We start from the raw sequence: 15,716 nt of genomic DNA, 5'->3' as shown, positions 1-15,716 counted from the left end.
CAAATTCCCTACAAACTGAGCTACTGCCGCCACAGACTGAGCCATTCTATTCTATTCAGGGTACATAGATACTGTATGTCTTATTAAAACACCAGAGGGCAGGGCCACACCTGAAGGTTCACCAGTGTCTGTGTGCTTACAGTGAATTATAAACACGACTTCTCTCCTAGCAGATAAAAATCTGGTTAAAACTCATCCATACCTAACCAGCTATCATTTGGAAGTTGAAAGCTTTTGTAGGAAGTTTTTGTAGGAGATATCTGTAAAGATTTCAGGAGTGGGGATTTTTCCCTCGACAGCCTGCATTTCCAGACCACTGAGATGTCCATAGGCTGCTTGTCCGTGGAGTCCCTTAAAGACCGAAACAAGTTGTGTTACTGCTATTGCATGTAGACTTTTAGGTTCTCTGTGGAGTTCTCTATCGTATCGAGACTATCTCTCCACTACATATTCCGTATGTAAGGAGCTGACCACAGGGTCAGGTGACGTTGTGGACAATTAGCTTTAAGACATCCACCTGTGAGGTGGTTAAATGACAGTATGAAAGCACCTGTGCATCACAGGTTGGCATTTGTGTGAATTAAACTCTGTGTGTAGAGTTATTTAGGAAGAGACCATATTTGCCACTTACTGGAGTGTAAGCGAGATTGGGAGTTTGCCTCTCGGGGTTACAATTTACTCCGCATATTTGATTTCCACTGTTTGTCGTCCTGTTGGCATTTCTGTCGTATTGTTCTTAAGAGGGACTGACGAGCCATAGATACAAAGCCTATCTGACTAATCCCGGCCACGGGAGAGGCGGTAGTCCTGTCAGTTGTGAGTAATCCAAAACAGAAGTTCCTGGCGTATTGCTCTGGTGAGGGGTTCACACGGCACAGGAATAAACTGTCCGTCCAAACCGCAGGGAGGTTCTGTTGCCGCTGTGACTGAAAGGGATCAGGATTTTAAATTATTTGGACAACTGGTTCCTGTATGCACATTCAGAAGAGCAATGTCGGGCTCATTTGTCCTTGCTCCTGGATCACCTACAGCACCTAGTCTCAGCTGGGACAAGAGCAGGCTGGAGCCATCACAAAGGATGCAGTTTCTGGGCCTGATTGTGGATTCCCAGACTGCACTTCTAACATTGACTCAGAAGAGACAGGTGGCCCTCAGGGGATGTCTCTCACTTTTCAAACTGTGAGCCAGGGTCACATGGGGTCTGTGTCTCCACCTCCTGGGGCTTGTGGCATTATCTGTCCAAGCTGTGCCATTGGGCCTTTTGCATATGTGCCCAGAGCAGAGGTGTCTCCTGGGTCTAGGGTTGAGCCCAGGAAGCCATTTGCAAAGCACTGTGCTTGTCACCAGACGGCTGCGCAGGGCAAATATTTGCAGTGGGAACATACTGGGCCCAGTGACGCATCGCCAGCTTCTGGAGACAGATGCTTCACTGACAGGTTGGGGGGCAGTGCTCAGGGAGAATGGTGTCAGCGGTCGCTGGCATGGTCCAAGTACAGCCCAGCACATCAACATGCTGGAGCTAATGGCGATCCACCTTGCCCTTCACCTTTTCCTCCCACATCTTCGAGGTCAGCATGTGCTGGTGAGGACAGGTGTAGGGAACATCAGGTAGATCCTCTGGCATGCTCGGCTCTGGAGATTCTGCAGTTTTTGCAGGAGCTCCTTCTGGATGCGGGGAAGTCACTCGCCCTCCACCCTGAGGTGTATGGTGGCGGCTATCAAGGCAGCCCGTATAGGACTATGCCAATTGTCCGAGGAAGTTGGCAACCTTGTGTCTTAAATCCTCAAGTGGGCCAGAAGACATATGGGCCGTCATTGTAGACCATCGCTCCCACCGTTCAAACCGTTTTCAAAAGCTCGTCTTTCCCACTGGATTGTGGATGCTATCAAGCAGGCATACGTGGGCACTGGGTTCCCGGGTCCCTTGGTTGCGGGCGCACTCTACCAGGGACATGGCAGCTTCCTGGCCGTTGTGGCTAGGTGAGTCTCTGAGTGAGATCTGCACTGCTGCTACTTGGTCTGTCCCGTCTACATTTGCTCGGTTCTACCAGATGAATGTGGCTACAATTATGTCTTTTGGCGAACGGGTGCTTGGTGTAGACCAATGGTAGCATCATTTTTAATTTCTACTTGTCCGTCAACCTGGCGGGGCTGTTTGGAGTGGCAACTTCACCTCTCTTGTCGAGCCTTAGCGTCTTGCAGGGCAGGCTGGCCTTGGTAGCGTCTGGCGCCTTGACATCAGGCAGCAGTAACTTGCAGTCAGCTGTACTAGCTGGCCTGGGGGTGTGTATACTTTGTACATTTATATATAGTTGACATCCACGTTGGTGATTCTTTTGAATGCACACTTGGATATTTGTTTGGAGCACTCCTGGTGGCGGCAACATCTCTATCGAAAGATACACAGTTGGGCTCATGTTAAGGGCGGGTTCTGCGCCATCCCCTCGCGTTGTGTCTTACATAGCCCCATACATATGGAATATGTAGTGGAGAGATAGTCTTGATAAGATAGAGAACATGGGATATAAGGTGTAAACATGGTTCCCTGAGTAAAGAGACTATCGCTTCAGCTCGAGGCTGCTCAGGGATCTGTTCCATCAAAATTTCAATCAGTGACAGTGTGGTGCACAGGTGCTCTTATACTGTCATTTAGCCACCTCACAGGTGGATTGTTTTAAAGCTAATTGTCCACAACGTCACCTGACCCCGTGGTCAGCCCCATACATATGGAATATGTAGTGGAGAGATAGTCTTTACACTCAGAGAACCATGGTTACAACTCGTAACCCACGTTTTCTTATGTACAAAGTTTTTTATAATTAACAGTTTTTAGCATTCAAAACACAAAGCAGTGAAAAGTGTAAAGTACATGAAATGTTCAAAACTCCACTGGGATCTTTAAACGTCGTGCTGACAGATATATAGATAGAAAGATAGTGAAAAGATTTCATGTTGATCTCACCATGTTAACATTCCTTTTGTAAACTTTAAGAGCTTTCGCCAACAGATCGAGTTTCTCTGAGGTCTGTTGAAACACAGAGACGTTTCATCACTGACTGTGTGTTAATACTCCTTAAACTTTAAACATTGATAATATCAATGCACCTTCGTAGACTCTGTGTTAATACCTATGATCTCTGTATAGTAGCCTGACTTTAAGATTAAAGGTCACATATTATGTAAAATACACTTCACCATGGCTTTCTGTCTCTAGTCTTTCTACAAACCCCCCAAATGATGAGAAAAGTCTATCCTCTCCATCTTTTGCCTGCTCCACTTTTCAGAAAATGTGTGCTCAAACAGGCCGTTTGGAGATTTTCCCTTCATGACATCACAAAGGGCAGTAACCCCTCCCCCAGGTGGGTGACACTCCCACAGCTAGGTGTTTGTTCTGCCCTCTGAGTCTGCCTTCTCACCGTAAACAATAGGACATGGTGCAAGATAGCCCGAGTCACCCAAGACCTTCCAGAGAGGGGGTGTGGTCAGAAACAGCTCATTTACATTTAAAGGTACAGACACAGAAACAGCCTGTTCTGAGCAGGGCTGAAATAGAGGGGTTTATAGGCATGATCAAGCACGGGATCAGAGTGGATTTAGAACAACAAATTTCACAGACATGTTTTGGGGAGCTCTGAGACTTATTTAAACTGGTGGGAAACCCTAACCCTATGTGACCTTTAAAATGAAAATGAATGATATTAATGTAAGTTTAAACACAGAAAATCGGACACCAAAATTACCTCAATCATGGACAATCATTACATGCGAGTTACTTAACAATAGCGATAGAGATAAGGATCACTGTAGAGATGACAGTCATTAGAAATATGTTTCATTAGAGATAAATAACTGAAGAGCAACGTTTATAGTTTCCTTTTCGTCACACCTGTATTTTGGAGTCATCAAAGGCTTTGACAAAGGCGGCGGAGGCTCCTGAAGTTGCGTTGACAATTCCTAAACGTCCCTGTCTGAATATTTGCAGAGTAACAGGTTCAAACACAAGAGCGAGCTGTTTGTGTGTCCTGATGAGAGAAGAGAATTAATTTAACAAACATAAACGTAATGTCGTCCACTCAGAGTTCACTGACTTCATGTTTTTCTCTCCAGTTTGATGGAGATGGTAGCGATCTTGGAACCCATCAGCAATCATCATCTGATAACCATGTATGTCCTGGGAGCAGACCGTAGATTGTAATTAATAATGGACGAAGTCTGAGTCACGTCATCCATTTGTTATGACAGGGGGCTCCGGAGGCTCATCGGCAGGAGCCGCCATGCTGGAATCAGACCTATTTTGTTTTTGTACCAGGCTGTAAACATGTTTATTTATGTTGTAAAAACTTTTTTTTTGCCAGTGTATGTGACTTCCGGTAGTCCTGGAGCCAGCCTCAAGTGATGAACTTCAGGTACTGAGCTTGATGAACTGCAGGATTTTGCACTTCCACATTGGCTTCATTTTTTAAGTCTGGAGGCTGTCGCTAGGAACAGATGTGAACTTCTCCTTAACTCTGGTAAAGCCAGAGGTTGGTGTTAAAGAGACTATCACAGTTATGTCAGGAGAATGAGAGATGACCTCAAGGAAGCCCTGGCTCTGGCCCAAGTCAACGCAAGTCTCAGTCAGCAGCGTCAGGCAGACCTGTACAACAAGGGGACAAAAGGTGCGGACATTGAAGAAGAAGATCAGGTTCTCTTGGCAAACAGGTGTGTCCGTGGTCGCAGAAAGCTAGCAGATCGTTGGGAGTCTACTCTCTACATAGTGGTCTCCAAAGACTCAAGGTGCCACACCTACCGCATAAGACATCCTGATGCAGGTCAAGAGAGGGTTGTCCACCGAAACCGGCTTTTACAAGCCAACTTCTTGCCTGTAGAGGCAGATCAGGTGGAGGAGTCATCCTTTTGCAGTGGATCTGAGCCAGGTCCTGAATACACTGAGGGGGATGAGAACCTTATGGTGGAAGAGTCTGAGTTTGACCGTTCAGAATGCACTGCCAGCTGGGTAGCGGAAGCAACGTCCCTGGAAGATCCTTTTGAAAGGGAGCACTCATCTCCAGAACCTCTTGAAGCGCCTCAGGATAATGTTGAACCAGCTCCTTGTGTCAATGAACTTGCTGGAGATGAGACAGACCATGGCCCTGAACCATACAGGGACAGCGGAAATGCCACCGGGTCTGAACACAATGTAGGCCATCTACATCCAAGTGTCATTCATCCAGAGAGTACAGTAGGAAATGACGAAACTAGCAGAGCTGCCTCAGAACATCACACATTACCACCAAGTGGCTCAATGGCTCTAGTTAATGATGCACACAGACACTTTAATGACAAAGCAGCTTTTTTCCCGGCACAAATTGGATTGTTCTGTGATGGTAAGTTGTGACGCTCCCTCTTCTTGTTTTAAGCTAGCGATCGTAAAATAAGTTAAAATTAGCTCTAAAATGTGTAAAAACGTAACCATAATATATAGAGTATTTTGAAATTAGCTTTACTATTGGTTTTATTCGATGATGTTGGTAAATTATGTAAAAAACGCCGGAGATTGTGTCTCATTTGCATATTTGACTCGCTGCAGGAGAGAGGGACAGCGTCATCGCTCGTGTCTGTGTGTGTCTGTGTGTGTGTGTTTGTGTGTGTGTGTGTGTGTGTGTGTGTGTGTGTGTGTGTGTGTGTGTGTGTGTGTGTGTGACGTTTGTGCCCTTTTTGCTGCCCTACAGGAAATAAATAAGGTAAAATCCTGTGTTGGTGCCTTTATTGGACAACAAGCAACCATCTTAAGTCTGCTACACTTAAGGGCGGGCTAAGCTGGGAGAACCATCTCCTATTGGTTCTGATGAAAGTCAGGCTTGGACTAACCAACAGAGACCTTGCCTACAGATTTGGACTTCCCTTCTTAACTGTATCAAAAATAATCAGAGACTGGATACCAATGTTGTCCCAAATATTGAAACCTCTGATAATGTGGCCTAGTTAGGATGCAGTGAGAGCAAACATGCCAAAGTATTTTAAACCAAAATTTAGAGCCTGTCGTTGTATTATAGACTGTACTGAGATATTTATAGAGCGGACATACAATCTAAAAGCAAGGGCGGAAACCTGGTGAAATTATAAGCACCAAAACACAATGAAATATCTAATTGGATTCACACAAGCAGGAGCTATATCTTTTTTATCTCATGGGTGCCTCTGACAAACTAATAACGTTAGAGTCTGGTTTCTTAGGAAAACTTGAACATGGGGATGAGATCCTTGCTGATAGAGGCTTCCTTGTTTGAGAGGAATTGGCCGGAGTAGGAGCAACTTTAAGAATCCCCAGTTTCACTAAGGGGAAATCTCAGTTGCCTGGTTCGTGTGTCGACACTTCAGTTGTCAAGAGTCTGCATACATGTAGAACGAGTAATAGGTCAGCTTAAAACTTTTCAGATACTGAACACTGTCATTCCCATTGGCCAAGTCAATATGCTTGATGACATTGTAACCATATGCGCTGGTCTTACAAACCTTAGGGGGACTGTGGTGAGAAGATGAGAGAACGGAATGTTTTTATTATGCACACTGAGAGTACAACAAGGTCTATACCTACCACGAAGCTATTTGATTTATGATGTACTGTATGTACAAGGTCATAGTAAGACCAAGGCCTGTTACACATCCCACTCTGTGTATGTTCCATGTAGTACAGTTAACCTGCTCTCTGGTCACATCCTGTAGATGTTCCAGTCTGTTAATTGAGCATTGACCAGCTATTTTGCCTTAGCTGGTTTCTCACTTCTCCTCAAGGTCAGCTGACGACAGGTCCCTTGCAGATGGGTCGTACGTAGCCGTCAGGGGCTCAGGGAGTTCATACTCTGCTTCTGATGCTGTGTCTGAGTCTGCAGCTGTGTTGATTGTTGTAAACAACGCAGCGTCTGGACATATGCCTCCAGATCTTCAGTTGTAATGTCTGTGTGAAATATGAAATGTATATATGTAAGCAATATCACATGAGAGGGAGTATTTTAAAATAGCACATCAGTTTACTTGTTAAAATGTTTGATATGTAAATTATATTGGATTTAATTTAATTCTGCAGACAAATGAGTGAAATAAAACATGTATTATTATGTAATGTATTGTTATGTATGATTCTGTGATGAAAAGCATGAAATTAATAAAAACAATTCTAAAAAAAAAGGTGTATTATTAAGTAGATGTTGATATGAAATGTAACGTAGGCTAAATAAAAGAAGGATGATCATTCACAGGTAGAAATAGGCTTAATAGAAAAGGAATGTAGGCATATGCTGGTACACAATAATATTATCAGTATCACTGTGCTTGTAACATAGACTGTACGGCTTGTAACCTATTTCAGAGCTTCTCATTAAGGGTGGACTCACGGACTGACATTCTGCCATACCGGGCACTGAGTGAAGGACAACTGTATAAACCAATGGGATGTGCCTATGGGCCAGTCAGATGCAGGGCCGGCCCATCAGCAAATCCCATTAGTTTATACAATTGTCATTCACTCAGTCACCTGTGGACGGCTGCCAAGTACAGTTCACCCGAGTATCAGCGCGTCACGCATCATTTGGCTCTCATCTACCTGGTATGTTTTGGGGTGTTGGTACGTCATGGACTTGGGGAAACTCTGTGAGAAGTCTCTCTGGTCGGCTGAAGTTGATGTTTTTCAGCTTTTGTGGCTCAACCTTTTTCCGAGACATATCCTTCCACTGATTTGGTTTGGATGTGCAGGCAACCTCCTCCTCAGTGCGTGTGCGCCCTGACAGAAAAATCCTGACCTTCTTCACAAAACTTCACATCTTGCACATGACCACAAAGTACATGATTATATGCGTCTAGGGATTTGTATGCACACTGGGCTTCTCTCAGAGATAGGTGTATATGTCGGGCCATTTGGACATATCTGAAATCCATTTGTCATTTGGAACGTTGTATGGATCTAAGGACTAATTTATTTACATAATCGATGCAGTCCGAGCTACTTATGCTTCTAATGTAACTGATCTCAGCCATTTCTGACCCAGACCTAGATAACAAGCTAGCTGTAGGCTACATACGTGAAATTCATGGACATTTCAGCAAGTTTCTTTTTCAGATTTATGATCCAAATGAAAGACAAACAGATGTAACTATGAAATGACATTTTATTACAAATTAGTCAACAAGAACTTACAAACAATAAGACATCTACATTGATATCAATTGACTCATCATGGCTAACGAAGCGTTCTTTTTGCCCCCTGGCTGTGCGCGCACCCAGTACTGTTTGTATACAAGAAACCCGTCTATATGGCAAGGGACAAAACCCAGGGTTAAACTCCAAACCTTACAACTCCAAAAGGAAGAAGGAGGGATGGCCCTCCCTCATTTCAAGGATTACTTTTATGCTACCCAGATCAAACCCTTCATAAATATCTGTAATCCAACATTTCAGGCCAGGTGGAAAGACATCGAACTCACCAGCATGAATGACCCTCCACTTCAGGCAGTGTTGGCTCACAAAACTCTGGGTGGATTTATAGATACAATACAAAATCCTTTAATCAAAGCTCAGTTAAAAACCTGGAGGACAATAAGAGAAGAATATAAACTTGATGATAAAATACAAATAATTCAATGGTGTGCCTATGATCCCGGTTTTAAACAAAATGGATTTTAGATTTAAATCGTGGAGCACAAAAGGAATAACAACATTCTTTTATTTAACAGAAAAAGGTCAGTTTAAGGATTTTGAGAATCTGAGGAGAAAATATGGACTTGAAAGATCAGATTTCTATAGATATCTTCAGGTGCATAATTATTTTGACCATAATATAAGAAATAAAACAGACTTTGAGGATCCAATACTAAAATTACTTTTAGGTGCATAGCAAAATGATTCAAGTAAAGGAGCTATCTCCAAACTTTATAAGGCTCTAATGCAAAAGAAATTACACACAACAGAATATGTTAAAGGTAAATGGGAGAAAGAGAGAAATCTTTCAGTACCAAGTGAAGACTGGTTGGATATGTGGAGCTTTACATGGAAATGCACAAACTCTCAAGTGTGGCGGGAATTTGGTTGGAAGTGCTGTATCCGCTTCTTTGTCACTCCAAAGCAGAAAGCACATTATGCAGGAGGAGATACCAAATGCTGGAGGCAGTGTGGCTCTCAGGAAGCTAACCTCTGGCACATTTTCTGGGCGTGCCCAGTGATACAACCCTTTTGTGTATTCTTAACATGGACCTGCCCCTGCAGTTTAACACATTGTTTTTAGGAAATGCAGATTTTCAGGCAAGATGCGCTGATAAATACCTGTTTGGCATATTAGTCTCTGCTTGTAAAGAAGCCTTTACTCGGCGCTGGTTACTTCCTGAACCTCCTACCATACACGGCTGGATTGATATTGTAAATGATATTTATGTTATGGAAAGGATCACTTTTTGTTTGCGTCTTCAGAAGGAAGTTTTTGTTAAACTCTGGTCCAAGTGGGTTAAATATGTGAAACCATTGCAGACAGATTGTGTGGAGGTGATCTTCTGATGTCTTAGCAAACCCCATATCATTTAGCTCAATCTTTTATTTATTTGCCAATTTTCTTTCTCTCTCTGTAGTATTTTTTCTGATATTTTTTCTTGAACTCATTTTGAACGCACACTTTATCTCTCCCACACTGTATTTAGTTCTTTATGTTTATATTTAAAAAGCTGAGGACTGCAAAAGAGACTTCATTGTTTTTCTGTGACAATGCTCTGTAATATTGTTGCTGTCCAAATAAAGAATAAAAAAAAAAGTACATTTCATGATGGACCAGAAACGTTTTTGTACCTGCACTTTATGCTGATAAGAGACATTAAACATTTTCATCTGATTTGGAACAACCACACGTTTCCCATTACCAAAAAAATAAACTCTTAAAATCCAGAAAATTCAAAAGAAGATGTTCATCATCGAGTTCAAAAAGTTATCATGAAGTCCTTGAAGTGATTAAATACAAATGGATATGTTTTACAAAACAGTTCTGGCTTCTGTTTTTATCCCGATATAAAAATAATTCTGTCATGTTCCAACAGAAAGATCTGAAGCATGAAGGTCCGGTACCATAAACATGGACCTTAGATATGAGCACAGTAAAGGAACGCTCTTCAGCGTTAAGTATCAGAGAACTTTGCCGGCTGCTTCTTCTTTATTTTAAACGTCAGTATATTCTGAGTTTATAAAGAGTTTCTTCCCTGAGCAGCACATTCACAGCACACTCGCTCCCGTTTCACCAGATCTCAAACTTCTTGGTTTTCTTAAAGGGTGTTTGGTTTACAATGTTGTTCCTGAAGAGTCTAGAAAAAAGAGCAAGGAGAGCAAACATCAGTCATTCAGCCAGATCCACGAGTTTCAGTGTATATTAAAATAATCTATGATGATGGATGACTCGTCTGTAAGAACATGACGAGAAATGTCTTCATAAAGGAATGCTGCTCTTATTAGTGCATGCTCACCGCACGGTTTCAATGGACGGGTTGTTGGAGATCAGTTCGAGCAACGTGGATGTTGAAGCATCGCTGATCTTATTGTGACTCAGGCTGTGAAAGACACACAAAGAAAAAAGTGACACAGTGATTTATTTATTACACATGGTGTCAGCCAGCTGCTGGTGTGAGCTAAACAGGTCCGGTCCAAACACACCACAGACACAAGTAAAGAGAAATACAACGTGTTAGTTCAGTGAACAATTGATCTACTCTGACCGACTCTGTCAAAGACACATCTGACCTCCAGAGTCAATATAACAACTAAACCACTTTGGAAAACAAAATAGGGAGGTGCAATAGTCTGGAAATCAACATCTGTCTTTTTTCTTTTCTTTTTTATCAGCAAAGGTTTTTCTGGCCACACAGTTGACATCACTGGCTCTTTCTGAACATAACCAACTCCACCTGTTGTGTTTAAGTCAATTCTTTATATATATTTCCTCCGTCGTCCACTCAGGCTGAAGCTGACTTTGCATTAAGTGCAGTGTTGTCTCGTGAACTCACTCGAGGACTTGTACTTTGTGCAGATGTTCCTTGATTGTGAGCAGTAGCTGGTCGGTTAGCTGGCAGTGACTGAGGTCCAGCTCTGTCAGCCCTTCAGAGTAGTCCAGCATCCAGGCCAAAGCTCCACAGGCCTTCTGATCCAGTACAGTGTGACTGAGGTCCAGCTCTCCACCCAGGGCTTTACACAGGGACCCCGCCCGTCTCATTGAATCCAGCTCATTGATCGAAGGAACCAGCGACACCAGCTGGAGCAGGACAACTTTATTGAATCTAAACAGGAGAATCAGAGTGAAGGGCAGGCTGTTAGTGAACTGACATGAACAACACAAACTCAAACTGTTGTCTTGCTCATTTTGTGGTCCCCACTCAGCCCCAAACCTGAGGCGGACTCTGTCCAGGACAGGAAACAGCAGGTCCAGTCCACTGTCCTCCACATCACAGTCCTGCAGATGGAGCTCTGTGTCCTGGCTGCTGCGTCTCAGGATGGTGGAGACGGCGCTGCAGTCAGCGACCGTCAGTCTGAAAGTCTCACTCTGACCTTCCTCTGACAGCTCCACACAGGAGGAACAGGACAGATCTAACCTGTGCTGCAGAGTCCTGAGCAGACTGACTGCTGCCCTCTGCTGGTCATCAGAGGCAGCGCAGCAGTGGATGAACTTCAGCAGCAGATTCCTGTCAACACTGTTAGGAACACTGATTAAAAACATGGTTAACAAATATTACCACCATCTCTGTGAGGAACAAGCACTGATGTCTGACCTGAGTTGAGAAACTTTGTCCAGTGTGCAGAGGATGGATTTGATTCCCACCGTTGGTATGGAGGTCCACAGGAGGTTCAGTTTCACTCCATCACTGTGTTTGAGGGTGAAGAGCAGAGCAGCACAGTCCTCTGAGTCCATCTCTCGGCAGGTCAGGTTGATCACGTGATCAAATGACCTCAGAAAACTGGGTACAACTGAACTGGCACGAGTTGTATAGATCTCTCTGAGGGAAGTCAACACAAAGCTGGGACAAGTCCTGAAAGAAAAAAGAGTTTTCCATACTTAACATATACTTAAGCACAAACGCTAAAAGAAGTTTAGACATATTGTGTTGTTGATGTTCTCTTTTTGGTCTCTTATTCGCCCTCCACACGCCCACTTTTAACCATAAACACTGGACAGATATTACCTTAGGAATGACATTACATTACCTTTGATTTAGCCTGTATCCAAAATATTCCCCAGCATGGGTCAGAGTTTACTTACACGTCTGCATATTCTACATCAAGTTTGTTTTTTATTGGTCAACACTTTCAGAGGGTGAGTGGCGTACATCCTTACCGGCCTCAATTTGTGAATAGTCAAAAAAAAAAAAACACAAACCTCACAAATACGATCCTGTCCAGAAAGGGAAGCAGACGTGCGATGCTCTTTTGTAGGAAGCTGTTTTTCCTCATGTTCACAGTAATCATCTGAGACGACTGCTGCAGAAGATGTTGAAGAAGCTCCCAGTTCAGACAGAAGGGGGTCAGGTCTCCATTAACCTTTCTCAAGAAGGCCAAGGTCAAGTCATTGTCCTGAGTTTCATAGAGGAGGTCAAGTAGCTGCCGGGAAGTTTTCTCATGCAACCTGATGAAGAAAATTGTAAATATAGCTTAAGAAGAGTGAATGATTATTACAGTTTACATGTTTTATTACACATTCAGAGTTGATACGGTTCAGGAAATATGTTTACTTGATTGTAAGAGGGCCATCATGAGAGAGCAGTGAAAAGAGACACTGAGCAGGGATCCAGGACTCAGTTAGATCCAACTGTCTGACTGTCCAGTATCGCAGCAGAGATGCCAAACTACTCACAACCCTCAACAACACTTTCTCTGAAGGTCGGTCTGACTGAGAGGCAAGAGAAAGCTGCTCAGTAACAGTCAGACAGGGCACTCTCTGTCTTCTTACCCATCCAGACAGAAGCAAGGTGATGCTGTTGGAAAGCCTAAGATTTAAACATTCAGAGAGAAAGCATAGGTGACATAAACAATCTGGACATTTTAGCTGGACAGGATGATGTCTTAAGAAAAAGAGGAACTAAATAATGCAAACCTCAGACTGTGTAGTTTTTTGGTGTGTCTGAATAGGAGTGAGGCTCCTCTGACAGACATCATTCTGGGTGTGAGGATGAGATCCACACGAGAACCACAAAGTCCAAGAACTCGTCCCACAGACTTGCAGGTTTTGCTGTGTAACTTTCCTGTTAACTGAAGGGTGAATCCCAGGAGCCGCAGCAGAGCAACCAACGTCTCAGCCTCATCTCTGGATCTGACAGAAACCGATGTGCACACAAGCTGGAAAAACTCTGGCTGACTGCAGCTAAAACAGAATAATATGGATGAAGTGTGAAAACAAGACAAACATTATTATGAAGACCTTCATGTCAAATGTCTTTCATGAAGGATAAAGACATCAAAAAATCTAGATATATAAAACTCTGCTGCTCGCTAACAAAACAGCCACAAACGCAGCTCCTCCTTATTTAAACTCTCTCATCCAGGTCGACACTTCCTCCAGCACCTTTAAGAAAAAGATTAAGACCCAGCTCTTTTCTTTTTATTTAACTACATATATATATATTTGAGCTTTTTGGGTCTTTATTTTTAGAGATAGGACAGTTGATACAGTCAGAGATCAGGGAGAGAGAGAGGGGAACGACATGCTGGAAAGGAGCCACAGGTCGGATTTGAACCCTGGCTGCCCGCTTTTGAGGACTTCATCCTTTGTGGGGCGCACGCACTAACCAGTCGGCTATAGGCGCCCAAAGACCCAGCTCTTTATGACCACCTACGACCTTATTGAACATGGTGAAGATGATGATTAGAAATCTCTAGAACTGCTGTCGATGTTGTCGATGACGAAATAATAAAACCTTTTGAAGTGCTCTTCCTTTATGGATTTAGATCAGTCTCAATATACTCGAATGCACACAGAAGGATTCATAAATCTATTTTTGGATTCATATAATTATGACTCTATCCTCAAACTTATTTTTAATGAACACACAAGTCTTTATCATCATACATAAATGTAAAAAATCCACATGTAAAAAAATAATGTTCACAAACGTATTTCTGATTCAAACAAATATTTATTATTTTATATTTATGTAATAGAAATCCACAAATAAATGATATACATATATATTTAAAAGTATTTGCAGTTTTCATCAAATACACATTTGGATCTGGTTACATCTGTGCAGACAGAGATTAGCCAAGCTGTAGATTTGTTTTCCATTTATGTACGATGATCTCTCAGAGAATCTTACAGTGAGAGGATTCAGATGGAGGAGCAAACCTTAACAGGTGTACACTGTGGTGTGAAGAGTAATTCATTTACCTGAGCTTTGAGATATGAGGCAGACACTGAAGGAAGCTCCTCACTTCACTCTCTTCATCTGGACAGCCCGTCAGCTTCACTGGAGTCTTCTCTGGACGGAGTCTCAGCACTTCCAGGAGGATGGAGGTCTTTCTCTTTGAGAGGTCAATGTACCAGACATCAGGAGCTGACAGGAAAACTGACTGTACTGATGGAAGAACTCTCAAGCCTGTTTTAGTCTCATAGTACTTCATGTGGGAGCACAGATCCAGAAGGAACAAACACTGATATTTCTTGACGTCATCATAAATGGATCTGCCACTAATAGGAAATGTTTTATATGTGCACAGTGATGATAACAGCTGCAGTGTGTTCTCTCCTGTCTGCTGTTCTCTCTCTGCTGCTGCACAGAACAGACGTCCACACAACTCGACTCCTCTTTCAAACCAGTAAGAGAAACTGAAATGAAAGTTGAAAACTTTGTTAAGTCAGCATCAGAAACGAGACATGAATTACTGACAGAGTGTATCTACTCAAAGCTTACAAATAAACACAAATGAGCAGAAAACAAAACACTTTGGTAATCTACACACAAATAATGATGCAATAAAGAAGATCAAATGTAGATTTCTCTAAACTTTCACTAAATGTAATTCTTTAAAAAGTGTTGGAGGACTCAGAAAGGTCAAATACAGAGTTGTTTGTTAAACTCTGTCTAAAGAGATGTTATGTTATGACATGGATTCAGCTCATAAACCAACAGAGTGACTTTAAGGAAACCTTCAACTCAAATATTCATAAATCAATCCGTTCCAAACACTGGAATACTGGACGACAAGTTTGAAACTCACTAAAGTCCAAAAAGAAAAGGTGTGTCATTGTTTTCTTTACATTTATTTATCACATCCTGATGATAATCTTTTTAATCATCAGGATTCATTTGACATCTTCTAAACATGTTTGCTCTTTAGTCTTCTTTGTTTTAAACTATTGACCCTTCATGTGGTACATTTATTGATTTGATTGATTAATACAGATTGTTTTTCATGCTCTTATTGAATCATCTCGTTCACTCTTCAAAATGAATATCTTTCAAACCTCTTATTCAGCAGCTGTTTATTTACTGGTAAATAATTCATCATCAATTAGCTCCAAAGACTGAAATAGACCATCACAAGTTTGGACCTGTTTCATTCTATATTTTTAAAAACTTCAGAAAGCAGTTGTTCAGCTAAATTAGGATTTCTGGGACTATGTTACACATTTCATCATCATGTGTTATTGGATAATTCAATGTTACAGTGAGAGGATTCAGATGGAGGAGCAAACCTTAACAGGTGTACACTGTGGTGTGAAGAG

The 15,716-nt window shown here is 42.4% G+C and overlaps 1 protein-coding gene across 2 annotated transcripts in view; it reads right to left on the bottom strand.

Moving 5' to 3' along the window:
* Positions 1-8,126: 8,126 nt before the first annotated feature.
* LOC132973737 (uncharacterized) overlaps positions 8,127-15,716 on the bottom strand; it is a 31,669-nt gene continuing 24,079 nt past the window's right edge. Inside the window, exons 9-17 of one of the 2 annotated variants that reach the window (XM_061037293.1) lie at positions 14,379-14,816; positions 13,089-13,355; positions 12,727-12,981; positions 12,375-12,620; positions 11,770-12,027; positions 11,389-11,691; positions 11,011-11,280; positions 10,474-10,557; positions 8,127-10,314 (exon numbers count right to left, since the gene is read on the bottom strand). In XM_061037293.1, the coding sequence (XP_060893276.1) occupies positions 10,248-10,314; positions 10,474-10,557; positions 11,011-11,280; positions 11,389-11,691; positions 11,770-12,027; positions 12,375-12,620; positions 12,727-12,981; positions 13,089-13,355; positions 14,379-14,816 (2,188 nt within the window). In that variant the 3' untranslated portion in view covers positions 8,127-10,247. Of the gene's footprint in view, positions 10,315-10,473; positions 10,558-11,010; positions 11,692-11,769; positions 12,028-12,374; positions 12,621-12,726; positions 12,982-13,088; positions 13,356-14,378; positions 14,817-15,716 lie in introns of both variants that reach the window. The other variant, XM_061037292.1, reaches the window with a different exon arrangement.

The sequence above is a fragment of the Labrus mixtus genome, chromosome 5 (genome assembly GCF_963584025.1).
Source record: "Labrus mixtus chromosome 5, fLabMix1.1, whole genome shotgun sequence".
NCBI lineage: Eukaryota > Metazoa > Chordata > Actinopteri > Labriformes > Labridae > Labrus > Labrus mixtus.
The sequence above is the reverse complement of the archived record's forward strand: the minus strand, read 5'-3'. Positions and strand labels throughout refer to the sequence as shown.